The 17,755-nt window shown below is 44.7% G+C and overlaps 1 protein-coding gene across 1 annotated transcript in view; it reads right to left on the bottom strand.

The window, feature by feature from the left end:
* Positions 1–17,402, bottom strand: part of LOC139789204 (ubiquitin-conjugating enzyme E2 R2-like) — a 103,792-nt gene extending 86,390 nt beyond the window's left edge. The window contains exon 1 of the mRNA XM_071729718.1: positions 17,059–17,402. Within this exon, the coding sequence (XP_071585819.1) occupies positions 17,059–17,235 (177 nt within the window). The 5' untranslated portion in view covers positions 17,236–17,402. The remainder of the gene's footprint in view (positions 1–17,058) is intronic.
* Between the last annotated feature and the right edge of the window lie 353 nt (positions 17,403–17,755).

The following is a 17,755-nucleotide window of genomic DNA, read 5'->3' as shown; positions in this document are numbered from 1 at the left end:
AAATTTGAGGCATCACGAGGGCCAAGCCATGCTCCCAGCTTCCGGCTGCCTGCCCTTCCTGCCTTTCCTGCTTCCCTTCCTTCACCCGGCATCCTGGAAGGATTCCGTCCGTTCGCCTGCCTGTGGTCCTGATCCGTGCCAGCCCATATCTGTGTGTTCCTGCCTCTAGTTCCTGATTGCTGCCAACTCCAGGAGTCCAGCCTGGACTTTCCCAGGGCTGCCCTGCAGCCTCGGTGGTGACATGAGAGTTATTGGGGGAAAAGGGGGGAAGGAACGTGGTATCAATTTTCCTGTATATTTGTATATATTTGGTAATTTTTCCTATTTATCATTACTGTTTCATTAAAGTTGTGTAGCGTAGTTTCCAACCCATAAGTCTCTCTCCCTTATTCTCTCTCCTTTCTTTATCAGGGAGGAGGGAGAGATTAATAGAGAGCATCTGTCACTCGGTTTAATTGCCGGGCCAGTGTTAAACCGTGACACCTAATTTCTTTCAAAATCTCCCTGTTCAGCCAGACCGGTCGTCTTCCCCGCCGGCTCGCCTTTTGGCACACCGGGACAGCCTGCTCCTGTGCTTTCAGAACTTGCTTCTTGAAGTACGTCCATCCCTCCTGGACCCCTTTGTTTTCAAGGGCTGTTTCCCAGGGTACACTCTGAATAAGTCTTCTGAATAGGCCAAAATCTGCCCTCCGGAAGTCCAACGTAGAGGTTTTATTGACGGCCCTCCTTGCATCCCTGAGTATTGAAAACTCTATTATTTCATGATCACTGTGTCCCAGATGTCCACCGACCACCACATCTCCCACCAGCCCCTCTCTGTGAACAGGAGGTCTAGCGGGGTTTACCAGCTGGAGCAGGAAATTATAGGGGAGCTTCCAGCAACTTCTCACAGGAGCCACCCCTGTGGCCCCCCTGCTTCCAAAACACCACTGCACTAACCCAAGACAGAGCCTTTATAATGCTGAGTCCAAAACCTTAGGGGATGACCTTGAGTCTCATCAGGTGCTTTTTGCCAGAGGCTCCAGATGGGACTATTATCAACAGCTCCAGTGCAGGCACATCTTTAACGTCATGTCCTGTTCAGACAGGTCCCAGGGCCACTGCGTGTACTATCTCTCATTTTATCAGCTCAAAGGCCTGCTGTTGTTAAGGGACCCATGCAAAACTTTCTTTTGCGCAACTTCATAGACAGGTTTCACAATCTGGGTGTACCTGGGAGCGTGCATCCTCCAAATTCCCACCAGGCCTAAGACAGCCTGTGTCTCTTTCTTATTAGTGGGTGGAGACATAGTTGCAATTTTACTGATCGCATCCATAGGGATATGTCAGCACCCATCTTGCCATCTAATTCCCAGGAACTGGATCTCTCTGGCAAGGCCCTTGACCTTGCTTCTCTTGATATCAAAGCCATCTTCTAACAGAATGAAGATTACCTTCCTACCTTTTTCAAAGACTTGTTCTGTTGTATTACCCCATATAACGATGCCATTGATGCATTGCAGATGGTCTGGAGCTCCACCCTTCTCCAGTGCAGTATGGATCAGTCCAAGGCAGATGGTGGAACTATGCTTCCACCCCTGGGGCAGTTGATTCTAAGCATACTACATGCGCCTCCAGGCGAAAGCAAATTGAGGCCTGCACTCTGATGCTATGGGAATGAATAAAAACAGAGTAGCAATGTCAATAGTTGCATACCGTTTGGCTGCGTTGGACTCCAGTTCATATTGAAGCTCCAACATACCTGGAACAGCAGCACTCATTGATGGTGTAACTTCATTTAGACCACAGTAGTCCACAGTTAATTTCCATTCTCCATCAGGCTTCTGCACTGGCCACATAGGACTGCTGAAGGGTGAGCGAGTCTTGCTGATCACAGAATCAGAGTTGGAAGGGACCTCTGGAGATCATCTAGTCCAACTCTCCCACTAAAGCAGGATCACCCAGAGCACATTACACAGGACTGCATCCAGGCGGGTCTTGAATATCTCCAGAGAAGGGAACTCCATAACCTCCCTGGTCAGCCTGTGCCAGTGCCTTAGAATCATAGAAAGTTAGGGGTTGGAAGGGACCTTGAAAGATCATCTGGTCCAACCCCCCCTGCCAAAGCAGTGTCACCTGAAAGCAGGTCACACAGAAACGCATCCAGGTGGGCTTTGAATGTCTGCAGGGAAGGGGACTCCACAACCTCCCTGGACAGCCTGTGCCAGTGCCTTGGCACCCTCACAATAAAGAAGTTTTTTCTTATGTTTAGATGGAACTTCATATGTTCCAGCTTGTGCCCGTTGACCCTCGTCCTGTCACTGGGAAGCACTGAGAAGAGTCCGGCTCCATCTTCCTTGCACCCACCCTCTAGATACTTGTAGACATTGATAAGGTCTCCCCTCAGCCTTCTCTTCTCCAGGCTAAAGACTCCCAGCTCTCTCAGCCTTTCCTCATAAGAGAGATGCTCCAATGTAGTGAAATGAGGCAACCAGGTGCCACTAATTACCAGGTAGTGGGCATGAGCTTGTGTTAAGCCCACCTGTGCCTGATTAAGGCAGGCCCCAACTGCGCATGAGCAGGACTGGGGGGCCAATAAAAGGTGAGCTTCCAAACACAGGCTCAGCTCACTCCTGAGCAAGCCAGCAGAGAGGTTAGTTGAATCCAGAGCAGTAGCACTGAGCCAGGCTAACCAATCCTGAGGGCAGCCAACTCAGGGCACTGTCTATGCATTTCTGCTGGAACACCTGTTGGACCTTGGAGCGCCGTGCCTTAAGAGAGGTTTGTCTTGCAACACTCCAGTCCCCCAATTGTCTTTGTTCCCTTCTCCTGGACTCTCTCCAGTAGTTCTCTGCCTCTTGAACTGGGGAGCCCAGAACTGGATGCAGTATTCCAGCTGTGGCCTCACCAGGGCAGAGTAGAGGGGAAGAATGACCTCCCCTGACCTACTGGCTCCACTCTTCTTTATGCAGACAGGGATTCCGTTGGCCTTCCTGGCAGCAAGGGCACACTGCTGGCTCATGGATAATTTGCTATCTATCAGGACCCCAAGATCCTTCTCCTCCAAACTGCTTTCCAGCAGGTCCACCCCCAATCTATATTGGTGCTTGGGGTTCTTCCTCCCCAGGTGCAGGATCCTACATTTGCTCTTATGGGACCTCATCAGGTTCTTCTCTGCCCAGCTCTCCAGCTTGTCCAGGTCATGCTGGATGGCAGCACAGCCCTCTGGAGTGTCGGCCACCCCTCTCAGCTTTGTATCATCAGTTGGTACCTACTGTTCCTCTACCCTCATCAGACCCACCACAGAAAGGTCACATCTGAAAGGCTGGGCAGGGTAGATGGTGAATGCCCTCAGTCTCCACAGCTGCTACACCAAAGGCCCAGTAATATCCTTTTGGATCCTTGAAATACCCTTTCTGGAGAAAGTCTATACCAAGGATGCACTGAGCATCTGGGCCAGTTGCTGTACGGTAGGTCTCCCAAGCATTCCCAGTCAGGCTCATTTCAGCCTCCAATACAGTCAGTTCTTGAGACCCTTCGGTGATTCCAGAGATGGTAATGGAGTTTGCCTGTCTGTGATTCAACAGTACCAAGGTGCACCATGCACCAGCGTCCACCAGGGCCCTGTATCTCTGTGGTTCTGCTGTGCCAGGCCACCAAATCCACACTCTCCAGGAAATTCGATTATCCCTCTCCTCTACCTGGCTGGAGGCAGAGCCCCTCTAATGTTGAGCACAGCGCCCACAACGAACAGAAGGGTTTGTGTGGCAAACCAGACTCGCGTTGTTACTTCCTCAATTCATAGTTGGGTTGGAGACCCATCTGCTTGGGCCAGCAGTGGATGCTTCTTTGGAGACCAAAGCAGCCATCCTTCTGGGAACATTACCTCTAGTGGTATTACCTTGTAGCTCCTGTACTCGTCACACAGAGCCGCAGTGGGTTTGCCATGCCATACACACATGTCCTCACCAAGGTCACACAGGGTAAACCACAGAGAACTTTGTGTCGATTTCTGCCTACCCTGAGCTGGTCTCTGTAGTGACATGAGGCAACCAGGTGCCAATAATTGCCAGGTAGTGGGCTTGACCTCGTGTTAAGCCCACCTGTGCCTAATTAGGGCAGGCCCCTACTGCACATGAGCAGGATTAGGGGGGCCAATAAAAAGCCCACACCTGGGGAAGCCAGGTGGATGGTTAGCCACCTTCGGAGCAGTAGCACTGATCCAGGCTAGTCAGAGCACCATTCATGAGATTCTACTGGGACACCTGGTTGGACCTTGGAGCGCCGCACCCATAGAAGAGGTTCGTCTTGCTACAGGTCTCCTAGGAGAGCATCTGTTCCCAATGGCTGAAATATGGATCCAGTCAGGAGAAGAATGAATGTTATTCTCCCTCTCCCATCCTGGATAACTTATCATGCAGCCTCGCATAAGAGATTCTGCAGTCCCCAAACAGTTTTTCCACAGCCAAGATGCAAGCCTGAAAGGGGTTAGAGACCCTGTCTTCATATTGCCCGAGTTGGTTAGCAAATTCATTAACAGTCAGTGGTGTTTTGTCATCTCCCCCAAAGACCCTTCCTCCTGAAGTGTGAGAGTACACAGGAGGGCTATGATGGGACTTGCTTAATAGAGGCCTCCTGCATGGCAGCTCATCGGGATCTGCAGGTGTTTCCCTATCACCATGGATGACCTCCCAGACTGCCAGCTTTCACAGATATTTGATGCCTCTTTTCCATAGTGTTCCATTTAATAGGGCAACATTTAATATCCTCCTTAAAGGGATATTGGCTTTTGACAGCTGTTAAAAGATGCCAAAAAACTAGCCTGACTGATTCAAACCGTAACACACAGGGAGGGACACCTCTCACTGGACCACATTGCTCCAAGCCCCATCCAACCTGGCCTTAAACACTGCCAGGGATGGGGCAGCCACAGCAACATCTGGGCAACATCTGCCAGTGTCTCACCACCCTCACAACAAAGAATTTCTTCCTAAGATCTCATCTAAATCTCCCCTCTTTCAGTTTGAAACCATTACCCCTCATCCCATCACTCCATGCCCTTGTCCAACGTCCCTCCCCACCTTTCCTGTAGCCCCTTCAGGCACTGGAAGGTGCTCTAAGGTCTCCTTGAAGCCTTCTCCAGGCTGAACAACCCCAACTCTCTCAGCCTGTCCTCATAGCAGAGGTGCTCCAGCCCTTTGATCCTGTTTGTGCCCCCCCCCCCTCTGGACTCACTCCAACAGCTCCATGTTCTTCTTCTGCTGGGGGCTCCAGAGCAGGACCCAGCACTGCAGAGGGTGGGGGTAGGGGTTGTCCTCAGAGCAGAGGGGGAGAATCACCTCTCTTGACCTGCTGGCCACACTGCTTTTGATGTAGCCCAGGACATGGTTGACTTTCTGGGCTGCACTCAATCCCACTTACCATGTCACCAACATGTTAAACAGCACTGGTCCCAGTACTGACCCCTGAGGAACACCACTCATCACTAGAATCCATTTGGACATTGAACTACTGACTTCAACTCTTTGAGCGCAACCATCCAGCCAATTTCTTATCCACTGAGTGTTCCAGCTGTTAAGTCCATGTCTCTCCAATTTAGAGACCAGGATGTCATACAGGACAGTGTCAAACGCTTTGCACAAGTTCAGGAGGATCACATCCATTGCTCTCCCTTGTCCACCCACCACAGAAATCCACCACATTCCTCAAATATGATGGAAAACAGCTTTACAACTTCATCCAGTTCCCTAAGGAGCCACAAGTGGATCTTGTCAGGTCCCATGGACTTGTTCACCTTGAGTTTCTTTAGGTGGTCTTGAACCTGCTCTTCCTACAGTGGAGAGCAATCTTCATTCTCCCAATCACTGCCTTTGCCTTCTGCAACTAGGCGGGCAGAGTTTTTGCCAGTGAAGACCAAGGCAAAAAAGTAATTGAGTACCTCAGCCTTCTCCATATTCCACATGACCAGGTTTCCCATTTGCTTCTGGAGAGGGCCCACATTTTCCCTGTTCTGCCTTTTATCACCAACATACCTGTAGAAGCTTTTCTTGTTACCCTTCATGTCCCTGGCCAGATTTAATTCTGTCTGGGCTTTAGCTTTCCTAACCTGATCCCTGGCTGCTTGGACAACTTCTTTGTATTTCTCCTGGACTACCTGTCCCTACTTCCACCTTCTGAAGACATTCTTTTTACATCTAAGTGTGTCTAGGAGATCCTTGTTCATCCATGCAGGCCTCCTGGCATTCTTGCCTGCCTTCCTTTTTGTTGGGATGCATTGTTTATGGGCTTAGAGGAGGTGATTCTTGAATACTGACCAGCTTTCCTGGGCCCCTCTTCCCTCCAGGGCTTTATCCTATGGTACTTAGCCAAACAGATCCCTGAAGAAGCCAAAAAGTCTGCTCTCCTCAAGTCCAGGGTAGTGAGCTTCATGTGCACTCTCATCACTGCCTTCAACTCCACCATCTTATGGTCACTGCAGCTAAGGCTGCCCTAAAGCTTCACATTCCCCACCAGCTCCTCCTTGTTGGCAAAAACAAGGTCCAACATAGCAACTCTCCTTGTTGGCTCCTCTATCACTTGGAGAAAGAAACTGTTGTCAATTCATTGCAGAAACCTCTTGGACTGCTGGTACCTTGCTGTGTTGTCTCTTCAACAGGTAATGGAGGAGGCTGAAATCCCCCATGAGGACCAGGGCTTTTGAATGTGGGGCTACCTACTCTTATCTTTCTGTAGAGGGCTACACCCACCTGGGTCTTCCTGTTTGGGAGGTCTACAGTAGACCCCCACTATCATGCCCCCTGCCCTGCCCTCCCTTTAATCCTGACCCAAGATTAGATTTTACAATCTTTAGCTACCGAATCACAAAACAGCATGTGTAATCACAATTAGGAAAACACACATTGTTTCACTTTCTTACGATGTTAAAAGCTCCTTAAACAATATCTGACACAGTTGCAATGTCTCTGAGTTAGCTCTGATGTGGAATAAAATTCTCAAACATATCTGCTTGCATGCAGGGTTTATTTTGCACTGGGGTTTTCTGCAATATTTGCATGGCTACATCAAACAATGGGGCGGCAAAATGAAGCACTCCAACAGTACCAGAATTTACTCCACCTTCATCTGCCACTTTTTTGGGGAATGAATATACCCTGGGAGGTCATAATTTCTCAAAAGAATTTTGCTTCATTCAACAAGAGGGCTGCCAGACACACTATCATTACAAGAGGAGAACCATCAAGGTTACATAACTTAATTCCATCACTGAAAATAGCAGCTTCCTATTGCAGTCAAATCAATTCCTTGTGTATACCTCAAGCTGCTCATTTCTCCAGAGTCTTCTGTCAACCCATCATCATTTCTCAATCTTAACATTTGCTACTTATTTTCCTGGAGATATTTAAGTGACTGCAGTTGCCAAGACAACCACTTCATCAGCACCTCAGCTTGTCTATCTTGGGCTTCACCATGACTTCTAGGAAATCAGCTGCCAAAACCAGTCATTTTGAAATCTGATTTTCTTTTTTTAAAACTTTTAGTAGCCTTTGAGATCTTCTGCCCTGAAAATTGAGTTCCCTTCATAAGAACAGATTTGTTTTAATTAATAACCTCAGAAGGGAGTTTTCCTGTAAAACTGGAAGAAGCCTGATAGCTTAAATCCCAGAACACTGAGGTAATGAAGGGGAAGATGCAACCTCAGAGGTATACACGCAAACCAGGTTTATGCACATCTATGCTGTTACTTTCAATAACTCACTGAAGTCTCCTTCTATTTTGTTTTCTGTTACCAAGAGAAGCAAAGACTGACTCAATATTTGTAATAAACTCAGCTAGGCCTCAAAATGCATGCCCATATAAGTGTCCTTTTTTTTTAAAATTATGACAGAACTTCCTCAAACACATTAATAAATGGATAATCCCCATAGCTGTATCTATGTTTTAACTAAGTGATGCTTAAGCTGCCAGACTCTCGTGCCATAGTAGCCATGAAGCCTGGTGGCCAATTCAGCTGAATTCTGCAAGCAGCCAAGTCCTCAGAAAATACAATACAGTTTTAGGAGTTTCACAACAATAAATGTACTTAAATAAGACCCCGCATAGCACTTCCTTTCCCCCAATCCATCTATGTTAGACATAACAATTTCAATAACAAGAACTTTGATTGAGATTTACTTCTTATGAAATATGGAATAAGGCAACAGAAACAGTTAAGTCAGATTTGGTTAAGTTCTATCACCAACAAAGCTACCAACATCTTTGTACCATAAGCATTTTTAAGCCATTTAAAAGTAGCTTCCCACATTTGTCTACATGGCCCTTGCTGCTGTGACTTACACACAGATTTACAGCTGCAACTAGATTAGCTTTGCATCCATTAGCACGGATACTGGTAGTGGCCCAACCATAGCAACATGGAATTAAGCATGGGCTGCAAAATCAACTTATAAACTGGGTCAATTCACAACTGGTATTAAACATCACACTGTCATTACCAGACCACTATTGTGCTTGAGGCAGGTCAAATACGCCATTGCTGCAATGCAGACATGCTTGAACATTATAAAATTATCAACAGTTTAGTACTGTGAACCTAGGTGGTTTGCAATGGTTGACACGGTATCATTGGAGAAAGCCCAAAGTAACCCTTACATCATACCTATTAATACAAGGTTAGCAAAACTAGAGCAAGGAAACACTTAATTATCTGCCTAAAACTCAAACTCTACGTGGCAATCACATTAAGCTGTGACCAAAGATTATTTTAGCAAATATGTATTGTACAACAGCATTTATCAATGCCTTAATAATTAAAGCAAAGAAGCCTCTGACAGTTCAAAACACTAACATTCCCTACAAAAGGTACCTGCAGGTCAGTTGTGCTGTAACTTTCTATTTAAAGTGCTTGCTAAGTGTAGAATTTGGTTTTTTGCACACATGTTTTAAGCTCAGTGTTGTGGCATAGGCCTGGGTAATTGCACTATGGGTGACAAGCACAACAGAACTTGTAAGCATGTCAATAATACACTTTAAACCTTGCCTTAACATACTAGAACTGCCAAATCTTGCTCTGCAAAGGCACTGGCTCCACAAAGCACCACCTGGCTGTGCTACAGAGTTGATGCTTTTTACACTTCCATACTTCAAATCCCACAAGCCAGTTTCACTATACTGAGAGGCTTTATTTTGAACTTAATCTTTAAAGCACAGGAGAGAAGACCTAGGGTGTCTGTAGTAAAAGAGCAGAGCACAGGAGCTGGAACAACTAAGAACAAGAAAGAAATCCCGGAGGTGGAAAGTAAAAAAGCTGGGTAGCTTTGAAATCAGTGCAGATCCCTCTGACATTTCAAACAGTTAGGCAGCCAAGGCATAACTTTGCCTCCTACAATGAGAGGTTTACCCAGATTCTCTCCAACTCTTTGAGTTATTTGTGAAGCCTGCATAGCATATATCTCCCCCAGCAAGCCTACATATCCAGGCCTTTACTTAGGAGGTGTGCTTGCCCATGGCAGGGGGGTTGGAATGCGATGATATTTAAAGACCCTTCTATGATTCTATGATTGAATCATATTCTATGAATCATATCAATCATATTCTATGACTCAACCCATTCTATGATTCTATGATGGCTCTCGCCAGCACCAGGAATGTCCCCCTCCTCCCCCAGGTTAAATTACATAACCCCAGCTTTATTTTTTACTCTTGAAGAACTGCTGCAGCTGCCTCACAAAGTCTGTGCACAGGAGCATGAATTAACAGTATATCACAATCTGTGCTTGAGTGCTTCAGGAAACTGTTCAGGTTTTTATTTAAAAAAAACCAAACAGGTATAAACAGAATTATTTGAAAAATCTCTTTGCTTTTGTGCTTAAGCAGCCTGAAAGTTATTCACTTGACAATTTCTTCAGCTATTCCAAATTTAGACACAGTAGTTGTAAACATACAAATTGAATTTGTTTTGGAAAAAAGTTTCCCCATGTGTTATTTTTAAAAAGCAAATTTCTTTCTACCTGCAGATTTAATCAACTATGCTATTATATGAGGGGTGGCCTCATCAATGTTTATAAATATGTAAGGAGAGAGTGCCAGGAAGATGAAGCCAAGCTTTTCTCAGGGGTGACCAACAATAGGACAAGGGGCAATGGTTATAAACTGGAGCATAGGTGGTTCTGTATAAATATTAGGAATAATTTTTTCACTGTGAAGGTGACAGAGCCCTGGCACAGGCTGCCCAGGGAGGTTGTGGAGACTCCTTCCCTGGAAATATTCAAAATTCACCTAGATGTGTTCCTGTGTGACCTCCTGTAGGTGACCACGCTCTGGCAGGAGGGTTGGACTCAATTATCTTTTGAGGTACTTTCCAACACTTCACTTTCTATGATAAAATATACCCATTTTACATAGAAAACATTAATTTATCCAGGGTCATGCATACAAATCCATTATAGATAGAAGACTTTTAGTTCCCATCTCACTCACTAAATTATACTGCCTCTTACTGTTGTCAAAGAACACTTTGGCCCTACCTTGCATTCAATCAAAGCTGTACAAATACCCCATACTTGTACATGACTCTTCCAATTCTAATCCTGGGTCCTTCAGATAAGCACCTCTTACAGTCACCAACAAATCTAGAACCATACATTGTGTTGGCTCTTTCATCCTTTTTGTGTAGCATCCACAAGCTATTCTCAACAAGTGTCACACTTGACCCACACAAAGGGCCTAACAAATTATGAATTCTGGATTAAGCATCCTTCTCGCCCAGTCATAGCAATTCATGTTCAAAATAAGTGTGACACAGCAATATTTTATAGCTTTACCAAACAAAGCACAACTAAACATGTACAAAGAGAGCTTGTTGGCTGCTACCTAAAGGAAGACAATGTTTGGTTGAGCATATGAGCATCTAGCAACATATTCAAAACCTTTCTTGGAAGGAAGAAGCCACTTTCCCATAATCCTCTTATTTGAAGTTGATATCACTTAGTTATTAATCTGCAAATTCACATCCAAATTTAACACACCAACCAAGCATTAATAGCAGACTTTAAACTTAGCCTAAATTTTGTCATCTTTACTTTTTCTACGTTACTACAGTTGCACAAGTTATGTGTCACATAAAAGTAATCTAACAAAACACAAGTCCCTTCTGAGCATAGGGACTCCCTTCCTAGTGTCATCATATTGTTCTGCCATAACACACTTCCTCCATAATATATATTTTAAGAAAAATATTTAGAGTTTAGATTAGAACAATGCAAGAAAACTGCTATGACTAGAGTTTGTCACAGAAAACATACTTTATCTATTCTTCTTTCGAGTGCACAAGTCACTGTTCTATATTTAACAAGGGAAAAAAAAACCCCAAAACTTATTCATATCCCCACCTATGAACTATATATGCTGAACAGATAAGAGATTACAAATAAATTGGTGCATATAAGATTTAAAGATACAGAACTGACACAGCCTTCCAATAACTCAAAAGTTTTTCTATCCACTAACCTTCATCCAGAGCTTTGCTAGATTTGCTAAAGTATAACTCACAGGCTCTCCCTAGCATCACCAGCAAGCTTACTTTTGTTTTAATAGCAGAAACTAGCCATTTTAGAAGTGTCAAAAATACTTCACTATTCTCTTGGAACTAGGTGAAACTCATCCACATGCTCAGCAAAGATGATAGCTGCAGAAGGAATATCAAACATAACAAGACAGACACCAGGAGCTCTAAACAGGTCACACATGGAGACCTTATGTCAACCCTGAGTTATGCCCCAAAATACACTCAGTCCAGTATAGGAAGAGAGGTGAAGAGGGCAACACCTGGGATAGGTGTGGATTCACAGAGCCCCCAAGACAAATGAATAGCCCTGGGAGCATCACAATGAAAGGTCTTTTGTGGCCAAGCATACTAGAGCCTTCCTTTATGCCTCTGCTATTGCACAGAGCTGACCCCAGAGTATGTGGCATTACCTACTTGGACAGCAGGCAAGATCTCAAGTATGGCACACATGCTAAAGATTGCTGATGATATCCCATGTGACATTTCATTGCAACCCATGAGGCCTGGGAACAGGCAATACCATGTAATACTTGATGGCCACAAATCATACAGCCAAACTGAAACAAGTTCCATATCAATTTGCTGCTCAAAAAAACCCCAAAACCAAAAAACCTATATATTGCAAATTGCTTTGAAATCAAAATAAATTACTTCAAAGAAACACAGATCCAACCATACAGAACTTTAAATAGCACATTGTTAATGAGCTACAAAAAGCAAGGAAAGCAATGTCTTGACAAATATTTAGCCCTCAAATAGCTTGAGAAAACTAAGCATAATTCTCAGGGTTTCCCCCCCACTTCAACTTATGGGTCAAGACTTGCTCCTTGATGTCATAAAAATACCTTATGAAATAATCTGTCTTAAGAACTATCAGATAGCAACTCTAATAATGCAGTTAATTTTTGTTTCCTTTCACATTAAGCCTGGGTAGATGAAAATAAATGAACCTAAACAAAGCAGCTTTTAATTTTGACTCTAGTTCTACATTCAACATGTTTCATGACAAAGCATACTTGGTCAAACCACGCTTCTGGGCAGTGCTATGCATTTCATAGAATAATAGAATAATTTGGGTTGGAAGGGACCTCTAAAGGTCATCTAGTCCAACCCCCCTGCAGTCAGCAGGGACACCCTCACCTAGATCAGGTTGCTCAGAGCCTCATCAAGCCTCACCTTGAATATCTCCAGTGATGAGGCCTTAACTACCTCTCTGGGCAACCTGTTCCACTTTTCCAGTACCCTCATGGTAAAGGGCTTCTTCCTAATGTTTTGGTCTTTGTGAACCTCACAAGGTTCACCTGGGCCCACCTCTCCAGTTTATCCAGGTCCTTGTGGATGACATCCCATCCTTCTGGCTTATCAACAGCACCACTCAGCTTGGTGTCATATGCAAAATTGCTGATGGTGCACTCAATCCCATTGTCTACATTGTTGATAAAAATATCTGTTTAATAATTGTTTTATTTATATAATAACTCATTTGTACCTTCCGTGAAAGGTTGGCTCCCAGCACAAGAATGCCATTCAACTATAAAAATGAGATGAATTTACTTTTTTAAAAACAATCAAAAACTGTAACGCTAAGGTACATTGGCACCAAAGATGCTTCAAGTAAGCCATCAGGAAGCACCTTCTAGTAGTACTATAAGTATCCCAAAAACACTGCTTGATCAAAGCATTGGACAGAGATTTATCAACCTTCAGGCTCTGAAGGCCCAAGCATCAAAGTAGTATACTGGATTTAAAGGCAGACCAAGTTTCATCATGTGCAAGCCTCAGCCATTGAAACCTATCCAAACTAGCACCTATCATCACCAGATTGTTGTGGTGGTCCCTATTTAAGTATCAGCTTCCAAAATTAAAGGTGAAAAGTTCTCTTGCCACATAGCAAAGAATCCTCTCAGCTGAACAGATGATGTCTGTGGCATAAAGGTGTTATTGATAAACTGCTCACACATAGTTCTGCAGACTGTAGCACAATTTGGTTCTCTACTGCTCAGGCACAGTCTGCAAAACCAGAAACACACATTTCCATTGTTTCCAGAGCAATTCAGAGCTACCACATAGCCTAGTGAAGTCTGATCCAAATACTTGTTTTATCATACCATGTCCTTCCCAGCTGACCTAAGAAAGAAGCAACTGGCACCATCTATGACCTGGACATGAAGCATTTCATTCTGAGAAAAATATTCCCTTTGTCACTGAAAAACAACTTAACTGAATCAGCTGTGATCAAATCCACATTTTATAAACAAGGTCTACTCACCTTTCACCCTTAAACTCTGAATGATTGAGGGACCAAAAAAAAAAAAAAAAAATTAAGTTCACCTATTGCAATCAAATACCTGTAGCCCAACACAACTGATTCTGACAAACTTTATTCAAACTGGCAATTTCTTGCTGACAGCAGCTGAGGAACATACATTTGATCTCATCACTGGACCTCTTTGGAGGCCTTAACACCACTGACTCAGAGCTACTTTTGCCTTGCCAGCAAGGAATGAGAGGTAACTAGTGCATGCTTACCTCCTTCCTTGAAGATGGTAACCCTGAACTTAAGAAAAAAGTTGCACAAAACATTCCCAGTCATACTAAATAGCTATGTAAAGTCACTAAATAAGGCAAAGATTGAAAGAGATAAGGACAGCCATACAGAAACACATGGACTTTTGACAACCTCCGCTGCAGATGTGCACCTTTAGCTGATGGCATAGGTGGGGTTTGTGGTTCAGGACTGCTCCTATCCCTTGCTGATCCGAGCTTCTTTTCAAAAAGTGGTTACTTCTGAAGGCTGCTGCCCTTTCCATTTAGCTGGGAGGTCCTAAACTATGAAGTACTGCAGCAGATCTGAGCATGCTATATTGGTTGATAAAATATACTTATATACTGTGCTTGAATTTTTAATAGCAATATTATAAAGTCACCTGACTTTATCAATAGCTTAGTGCCAGCTATAATAACCTACCACTTAAACATTATGGGGGGCATGTTTTCTGCTTCAGTTTAACAAATGCTAGTTACAGGATTAGCAACTGAAATTAGAATCTGTTGAAATGTTTAACTAGCTTTTAACAGTAGCTCCTGTCAAGGAGGTGCAAAGAGAGCACTTACCTCATTTCAGTTTATTCAGCTAGTTCAACAGCTCAGAGAGAAAGGTCATATTTCTCCAAGAAAAAAAAAAAAAAAAGTTCCAAAAGCTGATGTTTCCAGCTTCAAGAACACAAATCAAGTGTTTGTATTCCAAATCAACCATCACTAACACTTTCTTTATTAAGGACACATTAAACACAGGTTTTCCTCAAAATATTTATACTTGAGCTTAACTAGAAGTCTTTTTACTTTCCCTCCAGGTTCTACCCTCAAACCACACCTCAAGTGGAAGAAAATTCCAAAACTCTCATTGTCACAAAGTTTAAAAACAGTTACATCCTATAACTGCATATTTCTAATCCTGCTTACCTAATCTTCTGAAACTAAAGACAAAACAAGATGAAGCTAGATCATCTGAACTAGAGCTCACCTTGCATAAACTATGAATCTACCATAGAAGTCACCCCACCAAATTAAGTTTAGGATACTAATCTTATCCCTAAAGAATTCAGCAAACCAATTCTAACACATCTAGAGGTTTGCCTGAAAGCCCAACACAAAGAAAGCCAAGAACATAATTTCTCAGGACAACAGGACTCTTCCCTAGGAACAGAATGGCTCAGAACTTAGTGCAAATTTCAGTGGCTCAGAACTTAGTGCAAATAACCAAAGATCAAACACTACCAAAACAAAATATCATAATCACAACTCCTCATGAAAAGATGAGACAGAAACATTTGACAGATTCCAGCCCTGTCACTTGAAGGGAATCCCTCTGCTGTGGAAGGGTGAAAGCAACTTAGTATCCCACTCTCAAAATAAGTATCACAATATCAGTCAGAAGCATTAGAAGAAAGGCACAACAGTTCAAGGACATAAAATTCATAATATACTGAGGTAACCGGCAACCTTACCTAAATCTACACTTGTTAATGCACACTACCCAGATTATTTCACAGACCGCTTCAGCGTCTTTCCAGGAACAATTTCAAATATACAGTCCAGAGAGGTTCCCAACCAAAAATATTTTGAGCCATTGAGATTTCTTCTTTAAAAAATGGAGGAGTAATGTAAGTGCAGGAAGAGGTTGCCAAACCATTCAGATGTAAAAATGACCCAGTTACCAATCCAGACTAGAGTGACTCCCTGAGTAAATAATAGTGGAGGTGAGTCTAAGAATATATCTATCACACCTACATGAGTAAGCCAGTCAACTCATTACAAAAGACAAACCTTACACCAAAGCCTTCCCCTCCTTCAAAACAATAAGGCCAAACTGAACATGACTCAAATACGTTATTCCCCAAGCTACAAGTTATTTTGGTTTTGTGGAACAAAGCTCTTAAACCTTGATCCAGAGAGGCCAAGATTTATGTTAGCCAAGGAGAGAGAGCATCCAAAATTTTTCAGTTTGACAGAAGCCAAATGGCATGAAATGGGAGATGCAGGAGCCACTACTAAACAATAACTCCTGGGAGAAGCGAGCTGAAAGGGACAATATTTTGCTAGAAACCAAGCAGACATCAAGTGCAAAGGAGTATATGTCCAATGCAACCCTGCCTTCTGCAAGAATCACATTTCTTTAATTGCTTTCTCTTCCAGTTATTTTAAGAATTTAAATCTGCTCTCTTTCTGGGACAGCAGCTCCAGATTTCTTGCTTACTGTATTTACAGGAGGGAAAATAACCACAGAAAGTTTATTTTGTTTTTTTTAATTATTAACAGCAAGACTGAGAGAAAAATTGAAAGCATTTATCTATCTTCACCAAATACGTGCTAATAATAATGAAAAATAGCCCTAAAGACCACGAAATTTTGAAGGAAACACAGCCTTTATCCTGAATTAGTCATGCTATACAGGATGCTCCTGCACGACTTATCGAGGGAAGGTAGGAAGCCCCTTTGAAATAAATATTCACACATCAGAGCCAAGAGGACAACTTGGGAGTAGAAAGAAAGAATTTGTACCCTGTCATGAGGTACTTGCCTTTCTTTGGGGTTAAAACATTGGAAATAAAATAATAGATATAGGTGTACCGCAGGCCCCTCTTCCCAAAGGGCACCCCGAGGGAGAGGGGAAGAGATGCCCTACAGGCCCCAGCCAGTCTGCCCTGTAGACCATCCCCGTTTTCCCGTCGCCAGGAGGAGAAAGGCAGCTCGCGGGGTACCAACCTACGGGAGCCGAGACTCCCTACCCTCCTTCCTTCCTCCTCCCGCAGGTCTCAACCCCTTCCGCGGGGGTCGGAGGAGTCGATAGCGGAAGCAGGCCCGCCTCCCCACCGGAGCTCCAGCGATCCCACCGAGCCCGACAAAGAGGCCCTGCAGGTGGCGATGGGGGTGGTGCAGGCCTCAGCGACGGCTCCCGGGAACCACTGCGGCGGCGGAAGGCCCGGTCCGTCGGCGGGACGGGGGGAAGACCGTACCTTGAAGTACCCACCCTCGTAGAGGGTGTTGGGGGGCCCGAAGATCGCCACCTCCCAGTTGTAGAGGTCAGACTCGTCCACCAAGGTAATGCGGAAGCCCTCTACCGGCTCCTCCTGCAGCGACTTTAGCTCCAGCATCAGCGCCTTCTGCGAACTGCTCATCTGCTGCTGCGCCATGGCGTGGCGTGGCGTGGCGTGGCGTGGCGTGGCGTGGCGTGGCGTGGCGTGGCGCTGCTCCGCTCCCGTTGCACTTCACCGCCTGGTGGGCTGGGCCGGGCCGGGCCGGGCCGGGCCAGGCCGGGCCGGGCCGGGCCCCACCCCCGTACTAACGGCCGCTGCGGCTGCCACTTCCTTTAGTGCGGCACCCGCTCGCCGCTGACCTCAACGCCCCGCGTCCCACCTCGCCCCAGAACGAGCCACTCCCCGTCGCACGCCACGCCCCTACCGGAGCGCTTGAAGGGGCAGCGCTACGCGTCATAGTCTGGAGTGAGTGGACGAATGTGTGGGTACAGCGGGGGAACAGCTGGCCCATGCTGCTGTGATGACACGCTCACAGTAAAAAAAAAAAAACAAAAACAAAAACAAAACCAAAAACATCTTTGCACAAATTATGTTTTTTTGAGGAGCAACCTTGCATGACCCAGCATCCACAAGAAATCCTGCAGCAGCACTCAAGCAGCAGTGGAAGAGGAATCAT

The sequence above is a fragment of the Heliangelus exortis genome, chromosome W, assembly GCF_036169615.1.
Source record: "Heliangelus exortis chromosome W, bHelExo1.hap1, whole genome shotgun sequence".
NCBI lineage: Eukaryota > Metazoa > Chordata > Aves > Apodiformes > Trochilidae > Heliangelus > Heliangelus exortis.
Note: the sequence above shows the minus strand (reverse complement) of the source record. Positions and strands in the feature narration are given on the sequence as shown.